Source organism: Pseudochaenichthys georgianus, chromosome 3 (genome assembly GCF_902827115.2).
Source record: "Pseudochaenichthys georgianus chromosome 3, fPseGeo1.2, whole genome shotgun sequence".
NCBI lineage: Eukaryota > Metazoa > Chordata > Actinopteri > Perciformes > Channichthyidae > Pseudochaenichthys > Pseudochaenichthys georgianus.
This window is the reverse complement of record NC_047505.1, coordinates 41980247-41995135: the sequence shown is the minus strand read 5'-3', so window position 1 is coordinate 41995135 and position 14889 is coordinate 41980247. Positions and strand designations below refer to the sequence as shown.

The window sequence follows — 14889 nt, the reverse complement described above, 5'->3', positions numbered from 1 at the left end:
TTTGAGATAAACAGAACACATAGTATGAATGATCTCTTGTTTCATTTGATGTTATGTTAGGATTTAGTCATAGACCTATCTCTTTCGGTCTGTTTCAGGTGTCACAGCTAACGTCTCAGGCCGCTCGTCTGTCCAAAGAGAGAGACTCTGCCCGGGGCAAGATGAGTCTCTTGATGAAGACCTGCAAACAGCTGGAGCAGGAGAAGCAAGAGATGCTGAACGGCTCAGGTGGGGAAACACATTCAAATGCTTCTGTAATAAATACATAAATAAAACATATTAAAGGATGAACATACTACTTTCATGACATACAAGACCTGCGCCATCCTGGGGACAATGTGTAAGAAATCAGGATTGACCAGAATTCTCTATGTGTACACAGACAGTTTGTGTTTACAAATCAATCCAAGATGTCATGAAAGTATGTGAACGATTAAGTAATTAGGTTGTATCATTATACTAGTTTTGATTAAAAACAGAAGAGCTACGGTATCACTATAGAGTGGCGAAGTCCCTCCCTTTCCGGTGGACCTCCATGGGACCTTATTTCGGAAAAAGTATGTATTGAAGTCAATGGAGAGAGAAAACGTATCTTTCGAACCCGTTTGAATTGTGCCACGAATTACACGTATGATGTTTGTCAATCTTAAACTGACTTTTTTGACATGGAAAGTATTTTTTGTCGTAAAACTGTTGAAATATAAGACTGAAAAATACGCAACTAGAAAGACTACAAATCCCAGTCCCGCATGCTGGCTCTTATGGAACCGACTAACTCCCCTTGTGTATGTACAGCTCTCAACATGCCCAGACTTGTAGTGATGTTAACCTCGTTTAATACTTTTCGCCTCATTCTGAAAGAAAGAAGTGAAATGTGCCAACGTGACGGCCGTCTTGGTGTGTGGTGCGAGACGGGAGATGTAGTTCATTGAGCGGTTTCACACAAAAAAAAAAGTGTAGTTTTACGACACATTTAAAAAAAAAATGTACTTGCAAATTTATCTTTTAAATTAACAAACATCATATGTGTAAATCGTGGCACAATTCAAACGGGATCGAAAGATAATCTTTCTCTCGCCATTGACTTCAATACTTACCTTTTCCGAAATAAGGTCCCATGGAGCTCCCCCGGAAAGGGACGGACTTCGCCTCTCTATAATATCCAATTTAAGTTGGATTTGGACAAACAAAACGAGACATTACCTTTGACTTTGTTCACTATAATCGGGTATTTTATAGACAATAATCAGTGCAAACTAATTATTTTGTTAACATGGGGCACATTTGTGTCACAGGCGACGTGAAGAGCAGCGACGCGGTGCAGACTGAGGCGAAGCAGCTGAAGGAGGCGGCAGAGCAGAGAGAGAAGGAAGTGGAAGACCTGAAGAGTGCTCTGCAGCAGAAGAAGGTGGAGGCAGAAGAAAAAATAGTGGAGTCACAACAAAAAAGTAAGGAAGTGGAAGAACTTAAGGCTGCCCTCCATGGAAAGAAGAAAGAGTTGGAAGAGAGAAACGGAGAGCTGCAGGAGATGAAGAGCGAGTTTGACAAACTAAACCAAAACCTGGAGGAGAAAAGCAAAGAGGCCGACGAGAGCATCGAAAAATACTGCAGCGTTATGCTTAAAGTCCACAAACTGGAAGAGACCAACGATTCACTAACAACCCGGCTGGAGCAGCTCACTGCTAGCCGACCAGCTAACGAATCAAACGTCCCCTCCAGCAGCGCGGACGCTGCTCGCCGGCGCCGCTCAGGGAGGAAGTCTTACTCCAAACATCCCGAGGAAAAACTGGATGAGAACACAGAGAACATGGCACCTTTAACTCTGCAGAGGTCTCCTCAGGGGAAACGAGCTCACCGTGACATCAGTAATAAAGACAGCGCCCAGGAGGCCTTGCACAACCTGACAAAGAAGATCAAAGCCAACGCAGTGACTACAGCCAAACCAAAAACTGAGCAGGAAGACGATGAGTTCAGACCAGAGGGGCTGCCTGAGCTGGTGCAGAGAGGTAATGTAACTGCAACTCAAGTTCATCAAAATCTAGGGAAGCAAATACCGGTTTCTTTTTTTAACCCCTTATGGATTTAGATGTATGCAGTAAATGTAACTATTTAAGTGCTGGTGCAATTTTACAAAACATTTAAGGATGAGAAAAGTAATAATTAGTTCTCTGGCAGGTTTTGGTGATATTCCTCTGGGGGAGGCCAGTCCGTTCATCATGAGGAGAACCACAGTGAAGCGCTGCAGTCCACGACTCGCTGCCAAACAGACGGTTCCCTCTTCTGATGGCATGGTGAGCAGCAACACACACACACACACACACACACACACACACACACACACACACACCCCTTGTCTGTGCTACTTATACCCGACAGCCAGCGACACCAAATACGCTACATTTGCATGTCAACACAAATGGCATGTTCTTCAAAACAGCTACTCTTGTTTCTACTTTCTAATGAATACATGGTATAAAGCAGAGCAGACTGATCAATGGAGTCCAGTTCCAGGCACAGTCCTTTGTTGTGTAAAGTTCAAATATTCACTTCCAATTCTTTTTCACTCTTCTTATTTTGTCTTGCTCTTCCTCCACAGGTCTTGGGGTCCATGCCCTGTCTCTCCCCGAATGGTGAGGAGAAATCTGCACACCGCTCGCTGAGTGTCCACCAGACACCAGAGAAACAAGAAGACAACTGCCACGTCCAGTAGATTATGATAGACACAGTTTTGCTTGAAATGTCAGACAAGTGTTCTAGTATGAATGCGAACATCCCCTTTTTCTGCTCCTCTTTCTTCATGGCTTCAACTTGCAACTGTTTCCTTGTCTTTACCACTCTGGTTGTACTTTATTTCCTTTTGTACTGTATTTGTGTCCTTTGTTTGCGAGAGAGTCTTGGACCTTGTATGTACATAGTCGATAATATACAGTAAATCAGCTATTCATATCTGTTAGTCCTGTAACATATATATTTGCTCATGGCAGCTAAGATTTTATGCTTTAATATTTTTGTAGTTAAACTCAAGAACACGTGTTTTTTAAAACATTATTTTCTTACTAATCTTTGCAGCAAATGTTAAAAGCCGATGTGATTTTATAACTCTCGTTTTTGTATGTTTATAGTTAATTGTTACTGATCATTGCAAATAGTTCATTGCCCTTTTTATACTAAACTTTTACTGCTTCATAATGTGCCTGGTCTTTTTTTTTTTGCAATCACATGCGTGAGTGTTCTTAGTTGCTGTCATATGATAACTTAAAAGATATGCGAAATAGCAGGAAGCACAATCGAGCAGGGGTTCCCACATTGCCCCTACAAATAGAATCAAATTCTGTGGGAAACGCTGGAAAATAAAAAAAAAAATCTTTTAATTTAATTGTTTTTATTATCTCCTGACCTCCACTTTGGGAACCCCTGCAATAGAGTATACAGTATGCAGCTGGTTTACAAGTGAGTGCACAGTTCACTCTGCCGCCACAGGGTGGGGGGGTAGAGCCATGTGGAGACAGCGTGTTGATCAGAGTTCAGCAATCTCAGTGCAGGGGATACTTCACCTAAAGCTGTCAGTGGAGGATAAAATGGATTAATTAGACAATCAGACCAGAAACTAGATAGTGGTAGACCTAATTTAAAAACAAAAGCATGAATTCGGCTCAACAACTGTGTATGAAAAACATGTTTTTATCTTTTTCTGAATGCCAAATTGACTATAACGTGTTTACCTTGCATAGAAACCTATTTGCTCATGGATGGCAATACTAATACGGAGAGATATACATGTGGCTTTTACGGAGATAATTGTGACATTTTAATGCAGTCTGACTTTTAATGGCTCTACATCTAGATTAGGATGAGGAGAAAAAAATTATGTATTTTGTTTAACGGTTTCACTTATAATACAAAATACCTTATTTAAATGTCCATAGTGCATGTTGCACGGCCCGGCCCCTTGAAGGGTTGTTCTGTACTCTGACAAGATTTTTTGTTTGATTAATTACTGTCAATATATAATGTGTCGGCCCACCTGTACTTGGATTAGCCTAACGGGCCACCACTCATCTTACATCTAGTTAAAGTTACTAAATCACCAAACATTCAGACCAATTTCAAACCACACCTAATTACAACATGCTAATACATGACACAATAGAGGGAAGCAATCCAATGTTTTCATGATGCAGGGCTGTAATTCATTTGGGCTATTGAGTTGTCCGAGTTAAAGCAATCAGACCTTCTATTAACAACAACCTCTGTGCTTAAATCATGTCCCAGCGTGCCACTGAAGAGACATTTCAACATCAGTACAACACACATTTAATTGCAGATGTTTTATTTAAATCTGCAAAGAAAAGCATTTACGCAAATGAAAAGGAGTAGGACAGATATAATTTAACGTACTGAGCATAGAACTGCATCAATTAGACTTTTATTATACAGCATGTGTCCCAATTTACTTTAATTCATCAAGAACTTTCTCCGGTTTTGGACTCTTCACCATGACGGCAAGTGAGGAAAACAAAGTTATCTCCACAAATTCAAGGAAAACACAAGGTGAGTAATCTATATACAAATGATCATTTGGGGTTTAAAGGTTTTCTTTAACTTGACAAACCCTCTCTGCTTTCAGATATTCAACTTTAAGTTGAAAGCAGCTTGTTGCACGTCACTTCTAGCATAATAAAGCATCCTTAATGCTGTCTGACTGTGACAATACAAACACATTGGAGCTGTGGCTCTGCTGATTGGAAATGTCAGAGATTATTAGTGGGATTTCTCTGGGTGAACCTTTACGATGTGTCTGGGGAACACTGCTCTGATCAATGACATTGATCCTCTGCTGCATGGATGGCAGATAAGATTATTGATGTGAGCCGACCTTTTGGCCTCTTGATCTTCTGAGGCTGTAAGGACACATTGAGATGAGACAATGGATTCATCAGGATCTTGTTTGAAGCGTCGGTGAGAACATCTGTTTTTCTTCCACTCATGGCTTTTTATTTCTCTACTGGCTGGAAGCAGGGCATGCTGGGTTATTTGCTGTGTTTGGAAGGTTACTTTTTCCCATTTACTCCAGTACTATAAAGTAATTTGTATTTGTAGCTACAAATATTGTACATTTTACTCCACTTCATTTAAAGAATCAGATTAATAATGCAAATGTGTTACAATCATTCAGTGGTGACTGGTGATTAGGGGCAGGTGGGGCCCCACCTAGTGTCAGCAGAAAGTATTAAAAATAATGATTACCAAAACAAATATAAAATATATTTTAAAGGTGACATGTCATGCTTTTCCGGTTATTACCCATCCCCTTGTGTGTTATGAAGGTTTTTATGCATAAACGCTAAACGGTGTGCAGAGTCAAAACCCTCAAAGTACACCATGTAGGGAGTAAAACTCTAAAACAGAAAATATCTCCCCAAAACGCCTCGTTGGAGATACGTCACTGTCCATTTGATTCTTCCGGGTACATCATGATGTCATGTCGTCCCCGGAACGAAATGGACCAATCCGTGGAGCCGTTACGTTACATCCGCGCAGCCATTACGTTAAGCCCCCGCTGATTGGTCCAAATTGACCAATCCACGGACTTCCTCACACACTCAGTGCATGCAGCTCAGCTGATCTCTCCTCCCTGGCTGCAGGCTGATAACAGACAGTTGGGATCGTGGCGAAATTCTCTCTGCAGACCCATTCTCACAGCGTTTATCAACCTTTTTCTTACTCAATATCAAGCCACACTTATTGTTTTTACTTCGGCTGTGACTTTGTGTGTGCTCAGGGTGAGTTTCGCTGTGTTTCGCTGTGTATCGCTAAACAAGGAAATCACACCTCCACGGAGCTTAGCGCGATTCACAACATCCCGACGGGTCCCGACCAATCGGAGCACACTGGGCTCACAGGGAGGGGGGGGGGGGGGCAAGAGCTGCAGCGAGCCGTTTAGTGGAGAGAGTGAATACACATACTTTACAGAGATGCTGTATGCGAAACCAATGTGAGTTTGGAAAATTGCACAGTATAAATCTATTCTAGTAGACCTCAACAATGGAATTATGATCAGTGGAAATGGCCATGACATGTGACCTTTAAGATCATGTTTAATCATCTGATTCGGCTGTATATAGCTGTTTCAGTCTGTGCTCTTCTAATTAGTGTCTACAGTGTGTGCCTATTGAGACGTTTTGAGCCATGTGGGACAAAACCCGATCCTGCCCCTCCCTCTCACTGTCTATTGAATGGTGACTGTAAAAACTACACTGTGCATGCTCAGAGTATTGTCCTTTAATGTGTGTGGCAAAAAAATAATGACCATAGGGGCACTGAGCTGCCATCCCCACCATACGTCATCTCACATAATTCAGAGCTGATTGGCTGTAAGTACGTGTGCGGCGAAAAGTGTGGTGTGTGAAGAGGAGATGAGAGAGTTGCAGTGACGCGTCCTAAAACCCGGAAGTAAGCTGCGCATGGCTTCCCTCCACAAAAAAGCAATGAGATTTCTCCATAGGATTTTTGAAAATAGCTCAAAATAAGATCTGTGGGAAACCGGAAACGTGTTCGCTCAGAAAACCTTGAAAATCTATCACTGCACCCGCCTGAGGAATGTCTTGATTATGGGAGACAAATGGAGGAGTCTCCACCGCCCCTTCACCCCCCCTATCACCTACGTCAACTACCTCCCCCCCCCTGGCAGCATGTCCTCTACCCCCGCACCATCTCCCCCGTCTCCATCACCGTGCCTACGTCAACCACCTCCCCTCCCTTCAAGAAAGCATCTGCAGTCTCCGAAGCCTGATAAGGATGTGTGTGTACAAAACGCAACAAACTCTTACCGATATGTTCTGGGTCCAGGCTCAAGGGCGTATGGCACTCTCAACTCTTTCCAGGACATGCCCAGAGGTAATAGATTCAGAGCGGTGAATCAGCTTAGAAACAGGAAGTGCTCAAACGTTCGTGTGAGTTTATCAAATTTAGCAGTGATTCCATGTCAGCCACAGCTTGTCACAAAACATCTTACTGATAGTGTATCTAACAAACTTAAACTAGCTTTATTAAATGTCAGGTCTCTGGCAGGAAAAACATTTTTAATCAATGATTTTATCACTGAGCACAATCTTGATTTTATGTTTTTAACGGAAACATGGATTGAACAAAATAACAGTGCAGCTGTTCTTATCGAATCAACACCTCCCAACTTTAGTTTTATGAGTCAGGAAAGAATGCATAAGAAAGGGGGTGGAGTTGCTATTTTGTTCAATGATTCCATTCAATGCAGGAAGACATCTTATGGGAACTTTGCTTCTTTTGAATATGTGGCCCTTCAGCTGAAATGCTCCTCTCGAGCTCTGTTCCTAAATATCTATAGACCACCCAAATACTGTGCAAGCTTTTTTGATGACTTTACTGAACTGCTGTCTATAGTGTGTATTGACTTTGACCGTCTAGTCATTGTTGGTGATTTTAACATCCATGTTGACAACCCCCAGGACAGAGAGGCTAAAGAACTGTTTTGTGTTCTTGATAACTATGGACTGACTCAGCATGTGACGGAGCCCACGCACAATAAGGGGCACACTCTGGACTTAATTATCTCAAAGGGTCTAAATATCTCTAAGGTTGTGGTGACTGATGTTGCGCTCTCTGACCATTCCTGTGTGTTCTTTGAGAGCTCTATTTCTGTTCACACAAGTGTTCAAAAAGAGGTAACCACAAAGCGATATTTAACTGAAAATACTAGGGAAATGTTTACTCAGAATTTTTCTTCCACACTTGCCCCTGCTAACATCTCAGTAAATGAGCTAGTAGATCATTTTATTTCAAAAATTAAAAATGTTATAGATGCCATTGCTCCAACATAAAGGAAGTGACTGGGAAGAAAATATCTCCATGGAGAAAGGCCATGACCGTGAGAGCAGAAAAAAGAGTGTGTCGAAAAGCTGAACGTAGGTGGCGAAAAACAAATCTCCAGGTTCACTTTGAAATCTATAAAGAGAGACATGGCCTTTATAAATTGGAATTGAAAAACGCACGACAGTCTTTCTGAAATCATTACCAAAAACAAAAACAATGTGCCTTGTTTGCTACCGTCGACAGACTAACTAACCCCCCAGTGTCAGTAGCCTCTGAATTTCTATCCACCAGGGCATTGAATGATTTTGCCTCCTTTTTCACTGACAAAATTCATAAAATCAGACAAGCAGTCAGTGCCTCTGCATCAGGTACAGCAAATGTGTTGTCCCTATGTCCACCTAATATCAATTCAAACACCATGACACAATTCCATCAGATTAATGATAAAAACCTAGAGGACATTTTTCAACTTCTGAAATCCTCCTCCTGCTGCCTTGATATTATTCCAAAGATGTTTTTCGTTGCATGGCCTCAGATCTACTTCATATAGTAAACAAATCTTTTCACTCAGGTATTTTTCCACAGGCCCTGAAAACTGCAGTCATTAAACCGCTCTTAAAAAAGAATAATCTAGATGCTTCAGTAATGAAGAATTACAGGCCCATATCAAACCTGCCATTTCTAGGTAAAATCATTGAAAAAGTTGTTTTTCAACAGTTGAGTAATTCTTGCATTTAAATAACTGTTTTGATGTGTTCCAGTCAGGCTTTCGTCCAAACCACAGCACTGAGACTGCTCTTGTAAATGTCTTCAATGACATCCACTTAAACACAGACAGTGGCAGAACTTCAGTGTTAGTATTATTAGATCTCAGTGCTGCATTTGACACTGTTGACCACAACATATTACTCGACCGACTACAAAACTGGGTGGGACTTTCGGAAACAGTTCTAAATTGGTTTAAATCCTACTTAAAGGACAGAAACAACTTTGTTTCTATAGGTACATACACATCTGAGTTGACAAATATGACATGTGGGGTACCTCAAGGCTCCATCTTGGGGCCTCTTCTCTTTAACATCTACATGCTACCACTGGCTCAGATAATGAAAAACAACAAAATATGTTACCATAGCTATGCGGATGACACACAAATTTACGTAACAATTTCACCAGGAGACTATGCTCCAATTCAAACACTGAGTAAGTGCATTGAACAAATCAATGACTGGATGTGTCAGAACTTTCTCCAATTAAACAAAGATAAAACTGAGGTAATGGTTTTTGGAGCCAAGGCAGAACGTATAAAAGTTAGCGCTGAGCTTCAGTCTGCAATGTTCAAAACAACAGATAAAGCCAGAAATCTAGGTGTAGTCATGGACTCTGACCTGAGTTTCAACAGTCACATTAAAACAGTTACTAAATCAGCCTACTATCACCTAAAGAATATATCTAGGATTAAAAGACTAATGTCACAGCAGGATTTGGAAAAACTTGTCCATGCTTTTATCTTCAGTAGACTGGACTACTGCAATGGTGTCTTCACAGGTCTCACCAAAAAATCTATTAGAAAGCTGCAGCTGATTCAGAACGCCGCTGCTCGAGTCCTCACTAACACTAAGAAAGTGGATCACATCACTCCTGTTCTGAAGTCTTTACACTGGCTTCCTGTATGTCAAAGAATAGATTTCAAAATACTGCTGCTGGTTTATAAAGCTTTGAATGGTTTAGGCCCAAAATACATTTCTGACCTCCTGCTAAATTATGAACCATCCAGATCTCTCAGGTCTTCAGGGACTGGTCAGCTTTCTGTCCCCAGAGTCAGAACTAAACATGGTAAAGCAGCGTTCAGTTATTATGCTCCAAATATCTGGAACAAACTCCCAGAAACCTGCAGGTCCGCTGCAACTCTTACTACTTTTAAATCCAGGCTGAAGACTTTTCTTTTTGCCGCTGCTTTTAATTGAACTATTCACATCTTAAACTGCACTGTAACTTTTATCCATGTATTTTTTCTTTTAATGTTTATTTTATTATCTTTTCTTTTTAATGACTGATTTTAAGTGCCATTTTCTTAATGTCTTTCGTTTTTTGTAAAGCACTTTGAATTGCCTTGTGTTGAAAGGTGCCTTGCCTTGCCTTGCCTTGCCTTGCCTTGCCTTGCCTTGCCTTGCCTTGCCTTGCCTTGCCTTGCCTTGCCTTGCCTTGCCTTGTCTTATATAAATGCACGTTTTGTTCAGCCGGATAACATCTACATGTCTACCCTACTTTTATCATTTTCTAATCATAAATCTATCGATTAGATTTATGATAGACTTTTGAAACTGCAAGAAGATAAGGAGGACTTTTACAAAAAAGTAATAGAGATTTTTTCCAGAAGGATAGGTAAATGGACTTCATCTTCAAGTCAAGGTAAGACCACCATTTTATTGAAAATGGGATCTTACTAAGAGAGAACAATTAAATATTGAAATGATAAAATTAAAAATGTGTGGGTATCCTTTTGTTGAACTGTCTGTTTAAGCATCATACTAAAAAAAAAGCTTTTGAAAATAATATTATATTTTGATTTAGGTCAAAATATAATATGTGTAAACCTGAAGAGTCAGTGCCAGTGCCTCACCAGCCATGAACCTCACTGCAGAAGCTTATATATAGACATTTACGTTTTTTGTGCCCCATCACTGTTGAACATAAAAACGCCACTGCAATCATTTTAGGTTAATATACGACTTGATTGATCCCCTGGTGAAATTCACAACCTAATATAATAAAAGTATCTCCTTTACCAACTGCAGCAACAAGTGATGAACACATTAATGCAACAATATTAAAAATACAACAGAAAATGATCCTGAAATCAGCCAATGTGCAAAATGAGTAGGCCTACATTTTGATGCTTTTATATGTTCACTTGAGTAACATTTTGAGGACTTGTATGTGTACTCTGTGGTATTATACTACTGAGAACTTGTGCCCAGTCCCTCCTCCGGTGATGGGAACAGCTCGCCGCGGTCTCGGTGCTCTGATGTCCGGCTGCTGGAGCTTTTTAGCGGAAGCTGCAATGCCAGAACCAACTCTGGACGAGGACACGGGAAATGAGGAGATGTGTCCGCTGAGCTGTGTTATCACTGGCCCTCAGACTGGTGAGTGTGTGTGTGTGTGTGTGTGTGTGTGTGTGTGTGTGTGTGTGTGTGTGTGTGTGTGTGTGTGTGTGTGTGTGTGTGTGTGTGTGTGTGTGTGTGTGTGTGTGTGTGTGTGTGTGTGTGTGTGTGTGTGTGTGTGTGTGTGTGTGTGTGTGTGTGTGTGTGTCTTTGAAACAGACAGACTGACTGACCGTCGATCCCTCTGCTGTATGCATGATTTCTCCCATTCTTCCCGGTCAGCCCTGTGTAAGCAGCCGCTCTCAGTCACCCACAGGAAGTTTGTATGAACAGGACAGAGAGGGGAAGAGGCAGAAAAAAAGAGTTCAATGTATGGTAATACACTTGAGTTATTTTCAAAACTAAATTATGTAATCTGCAATGTGAAACCCACTTGCAGCTTTCTGTCGTGGGTGAGAGGCCTAAATGGACTGGTCAATACTCAACATGGACATCACATTTAAGTCACCATTTATAAACTACTTGTACGTTTTAACCATGGCTTTACAATGGTGAATAAATAATTTCTTTTTTAAAAGGGCTTTTCACTTGAACTATTTCCCATCAATTAGAAGGAAAGGCATTATTCAAATAAATTCTTCAACCCTGAAATTACCATTTGCATCCCAAACAACCTGTTACATTACATCTGTGAAGACACTTTGTTGTTCTCAAATGCTGAACAAAGAAACCAAAAACTGCGAGTACAAGTCTTGTATAATGGAAGGTATTGTGGATAGCATTTAACAATGGCAAAACGGTAAAAACATCAATTTAAAACAACTATACAAGCAGTAGATTACTCTTTGAAACGGTGTGTTGTGCTTATATAAATAACACAATTTCATCACATGCAAACAACAACAATCATGGGTATCCACCACTATAGTCTCTAGAGTTCTAGAAATTATTGTTTTCTGTCTCTTTGGTTTTGGTAAGTCTTTGTGGGTCTGTGGTGTGGACCAATTTTGTCAGCGCAATAGCGTCAAAACCCTGACTAATGCAGTCTCAGAACTTTGCAGATGTGTAGACACAAGTCACATGACTTTTCAGGTGTGGTGTTCAAATCAAAATGAAGACAACATTCGTAGATTGGTGTTGTCCAATCAAGGGCATTGGACGTTTAGAGGTGCCTCTGGCCAGATTTGGCGTAGCCGCTGTTGTAATCACCTCCAAAGATTGTGTCTCGTTTGAGGTCTGCATGCTAGCTATGTGGCTTCTGCAGCAGGTTACATTAAGTATATGTTCTGTGGGGATCAGTTTGTGTCATCCGTCTACATATCTGAGTCCTCTGAGGAGAGACTATAAGGCTGGAAACCAACAGAGGAAGAGAAGATGAGGAAGAGTCCCACATTAAGTTCAAATTGATAAATGACTAAAGATAAATCTTGAACGTGCATATTTTTAAAGAAAGATAAAGCAGGAACCTGCCTGACCGAGCTCGCTTGACGTCACACAGGATCAGCTTTCCTCTGCAGTGAGATATAATGTTCAATTACACAAACAGAGAACAAGCCTTTTTCATGCTATTTTACAGATCATTTCTAGGAAAGAATGACCTATAAGTGTGCAGAACTAAAAATAGAAACCATTATAATATAACAACCTAAAAGCCTCTGGTCGCTTCAGGCCATCTGACTTCTGTTGTTATAATGTTACCAAACTTTAAGCTCAGGGAAATTATAATGAAAAACTAATGTTACAGTTATAGAGCTGTGGCAAAAAGGCAAGGGGAGATAAAGTTCTTGTTGCTCCATGAGGCTGTGTCTGAGCTTTCAACAGATTCAGTTCTGATTTTAAACGGTGTGCAATGGAGATTTTTTCAATGTCTTTATTTACAATGTCTTTGTCATCTACAGGTTTTATACTGACAAAAGCAGACTTTAAGTAACAGGAAAGGGCATTTTTGAAGTTTCCCTGGCATGTTGTAGACCAAACAGTCCAGACAATAATCAACAGATGAATCTACAATGACAATAATTGTTATTTGCAGTCCTAATATACACCAATAATAAATCAGCGCTATAGTTAAGTAAGAGCCTCTGGCTGATCGTCTTCATATGCTCTAAATGTAACGTATATTTACTATATGTGCCATCACTGTTGAACATTATCAATAAATAAAAGGAAAGGTAATACATTACGCTGTACATAAATGATAGAACGAAGCTATAGGTTACAAAGGGTACGTGAAGAATATGACAATGTTAGGTCAATTAACAGGTTAGCGGTTAGCTTAGCTTAGCCTAAAGCCCGGGAACAGGAAACGGATAGCATGGCTGTGTTAAAAAGTCAAACAAAAAAACCTTCCAGCACCACTAAAGCTAATTTCCTTGGTTTATTCCGAACAAACAAGTATAACAAGTTTTAACATTTAATTGAGGATTTACAGTTTGATGTGAGCCGACCTTGGCTCACACGATGTGCTCTTACAATAGAGAAAATGTCCTGGTGAAATGAGCCGCTGTACTGTATCCATCTCACTGTGAGCTGTTGATTCTGCTCTGTACTTCCTGCTTTGATAACTTTCCCTCATGCATCATAAGATCTGCAGCCACATGCCAGTCACTCATACAGGAAGTTTAAACACAAAAAATTACTCACTGGCTGTGAACTGTGTGAAAGAAGAGAAGATACATGTACTTCCAAATATCTAATAAAGAGTTGGTCTAAAATAGGAGTTGGTCATTGCATGTCTGAGAGGAACTGGATTAACATTACACGTTATGTGTGTGTTTATAACTTTAAATCCTTATGAACATGCAAAGTTGTTAATCAATGACTGTGTCGGTGTGTATTGTTAAGATATGATTGACAGTGACAGTAAAAATGCAAATATATGCATTACATCTGCAGCATTTATGCAAGTGAACAGGGTTTTAATCAGCTTGTACATGCTGCTGTACAATACATGCAAGTCAAATATCACTACTGAAGTTTGAAAAATGTCAACAACAATGGAATTCAAACTTTGTTTTGCAATGGAGGAGAGAGTGTAGGATCTTGTTTGTGTTGTTTGTAAAATTATGTGATGCCAAAGGCAGTAAAGGTCAAAGACTTTGAAAAAGACAGCAAACAGAACAATTATTGAAATCTGATATATTTTCAAGTTTGATATTGTACAAAAACCTCTGTTACATTGCATTTCGATCAGCTCTACAGACATTATTATTACAATGTGTTCTCAGTTAAGAAAGTACTCTACAAGTATAAACATACAGTTTATAAAAATACAGTTCTCATCCTCATAAAAAGCATTCACATTTCTAGCACATCAGCAGAAAATAACATGTCTTTAAGTTAGCTTCTTTTTAGCACAGCTGAAAAGGATGATTGTGTTACATTGTCATATGTTTTCTAAGGAGAAGAACGCAGACCAACAGCCTCTACAAAGCGTACGTCACTACTGTTTCCATTAGTGTTAGTACTGAACCTGCAGACTGCTATAGTCTGCTGGAGAGAAAACCACAACATGTATGGGACTCTCCTGCTGACCCCTCACCCTTTCTTAGGTTCGTTTTAGATATCTAGGGGGCTCTTTAAAGACTCTTTAGAGCATCCAATAAGTAAAATAACCACAGACAGATTTTTACCTGCTGTTCTCTGAGTATTATTTGCACCAAACAACTAAAGCTGCACCCCCGACTTTCTTTGTCATTACATTCAACAGATTCATTTAAAACCATTTTAACTTGAAATCGAGTCAACCTACAATATGGTTTTTACTCCTAATGTAATCGGAAAATGTTCCAAGTGTTAAATTATCTGTGTGTGTGTGTGTGTGTGTGTGTGTGTGTGTGTGTGTGTGTGTGTGTGTGTGTGTGTGTGTGTGTGTGTGTGTGTGTGTGTGTGTGTGTGTGTGTGTGTGTGTGTGTGTGTGTGTGTGTGTGTGTGTGTG

General features: G+C 40.2%; 1 protein-coding gene across 1 annotated transcript in view; it reads left to right on the top strand.

Annotated features, from left to right (window-relative positions):
* Positions 1-3189, top strand: part of cenpf (centromere protein F) — a 32720-nt gene extending 29531 nt beyond the window's left edge. The window contains exons 35-38 of the mRNA XM_034075287.1: positions 99-228; positions 1296-2006; positions 2176-2291; positions 2597-3189. Coding sequence (XP_033931178.1) covers positions 99-228; positions 1296-2006; positions 2176-2291; positions 2597-2710 — 1071 coding nt within the window. The 3' untranslated portion in view covers positions 2711-3189. The remainder of the gene's footprint in view (positions 1-98; positions 229-1295; positions 2007-2175; positions 2292-2596) is intronic.
* The last annotated feature ends 11700 nt before the right edge of the window (positions 3190-14889 follow it).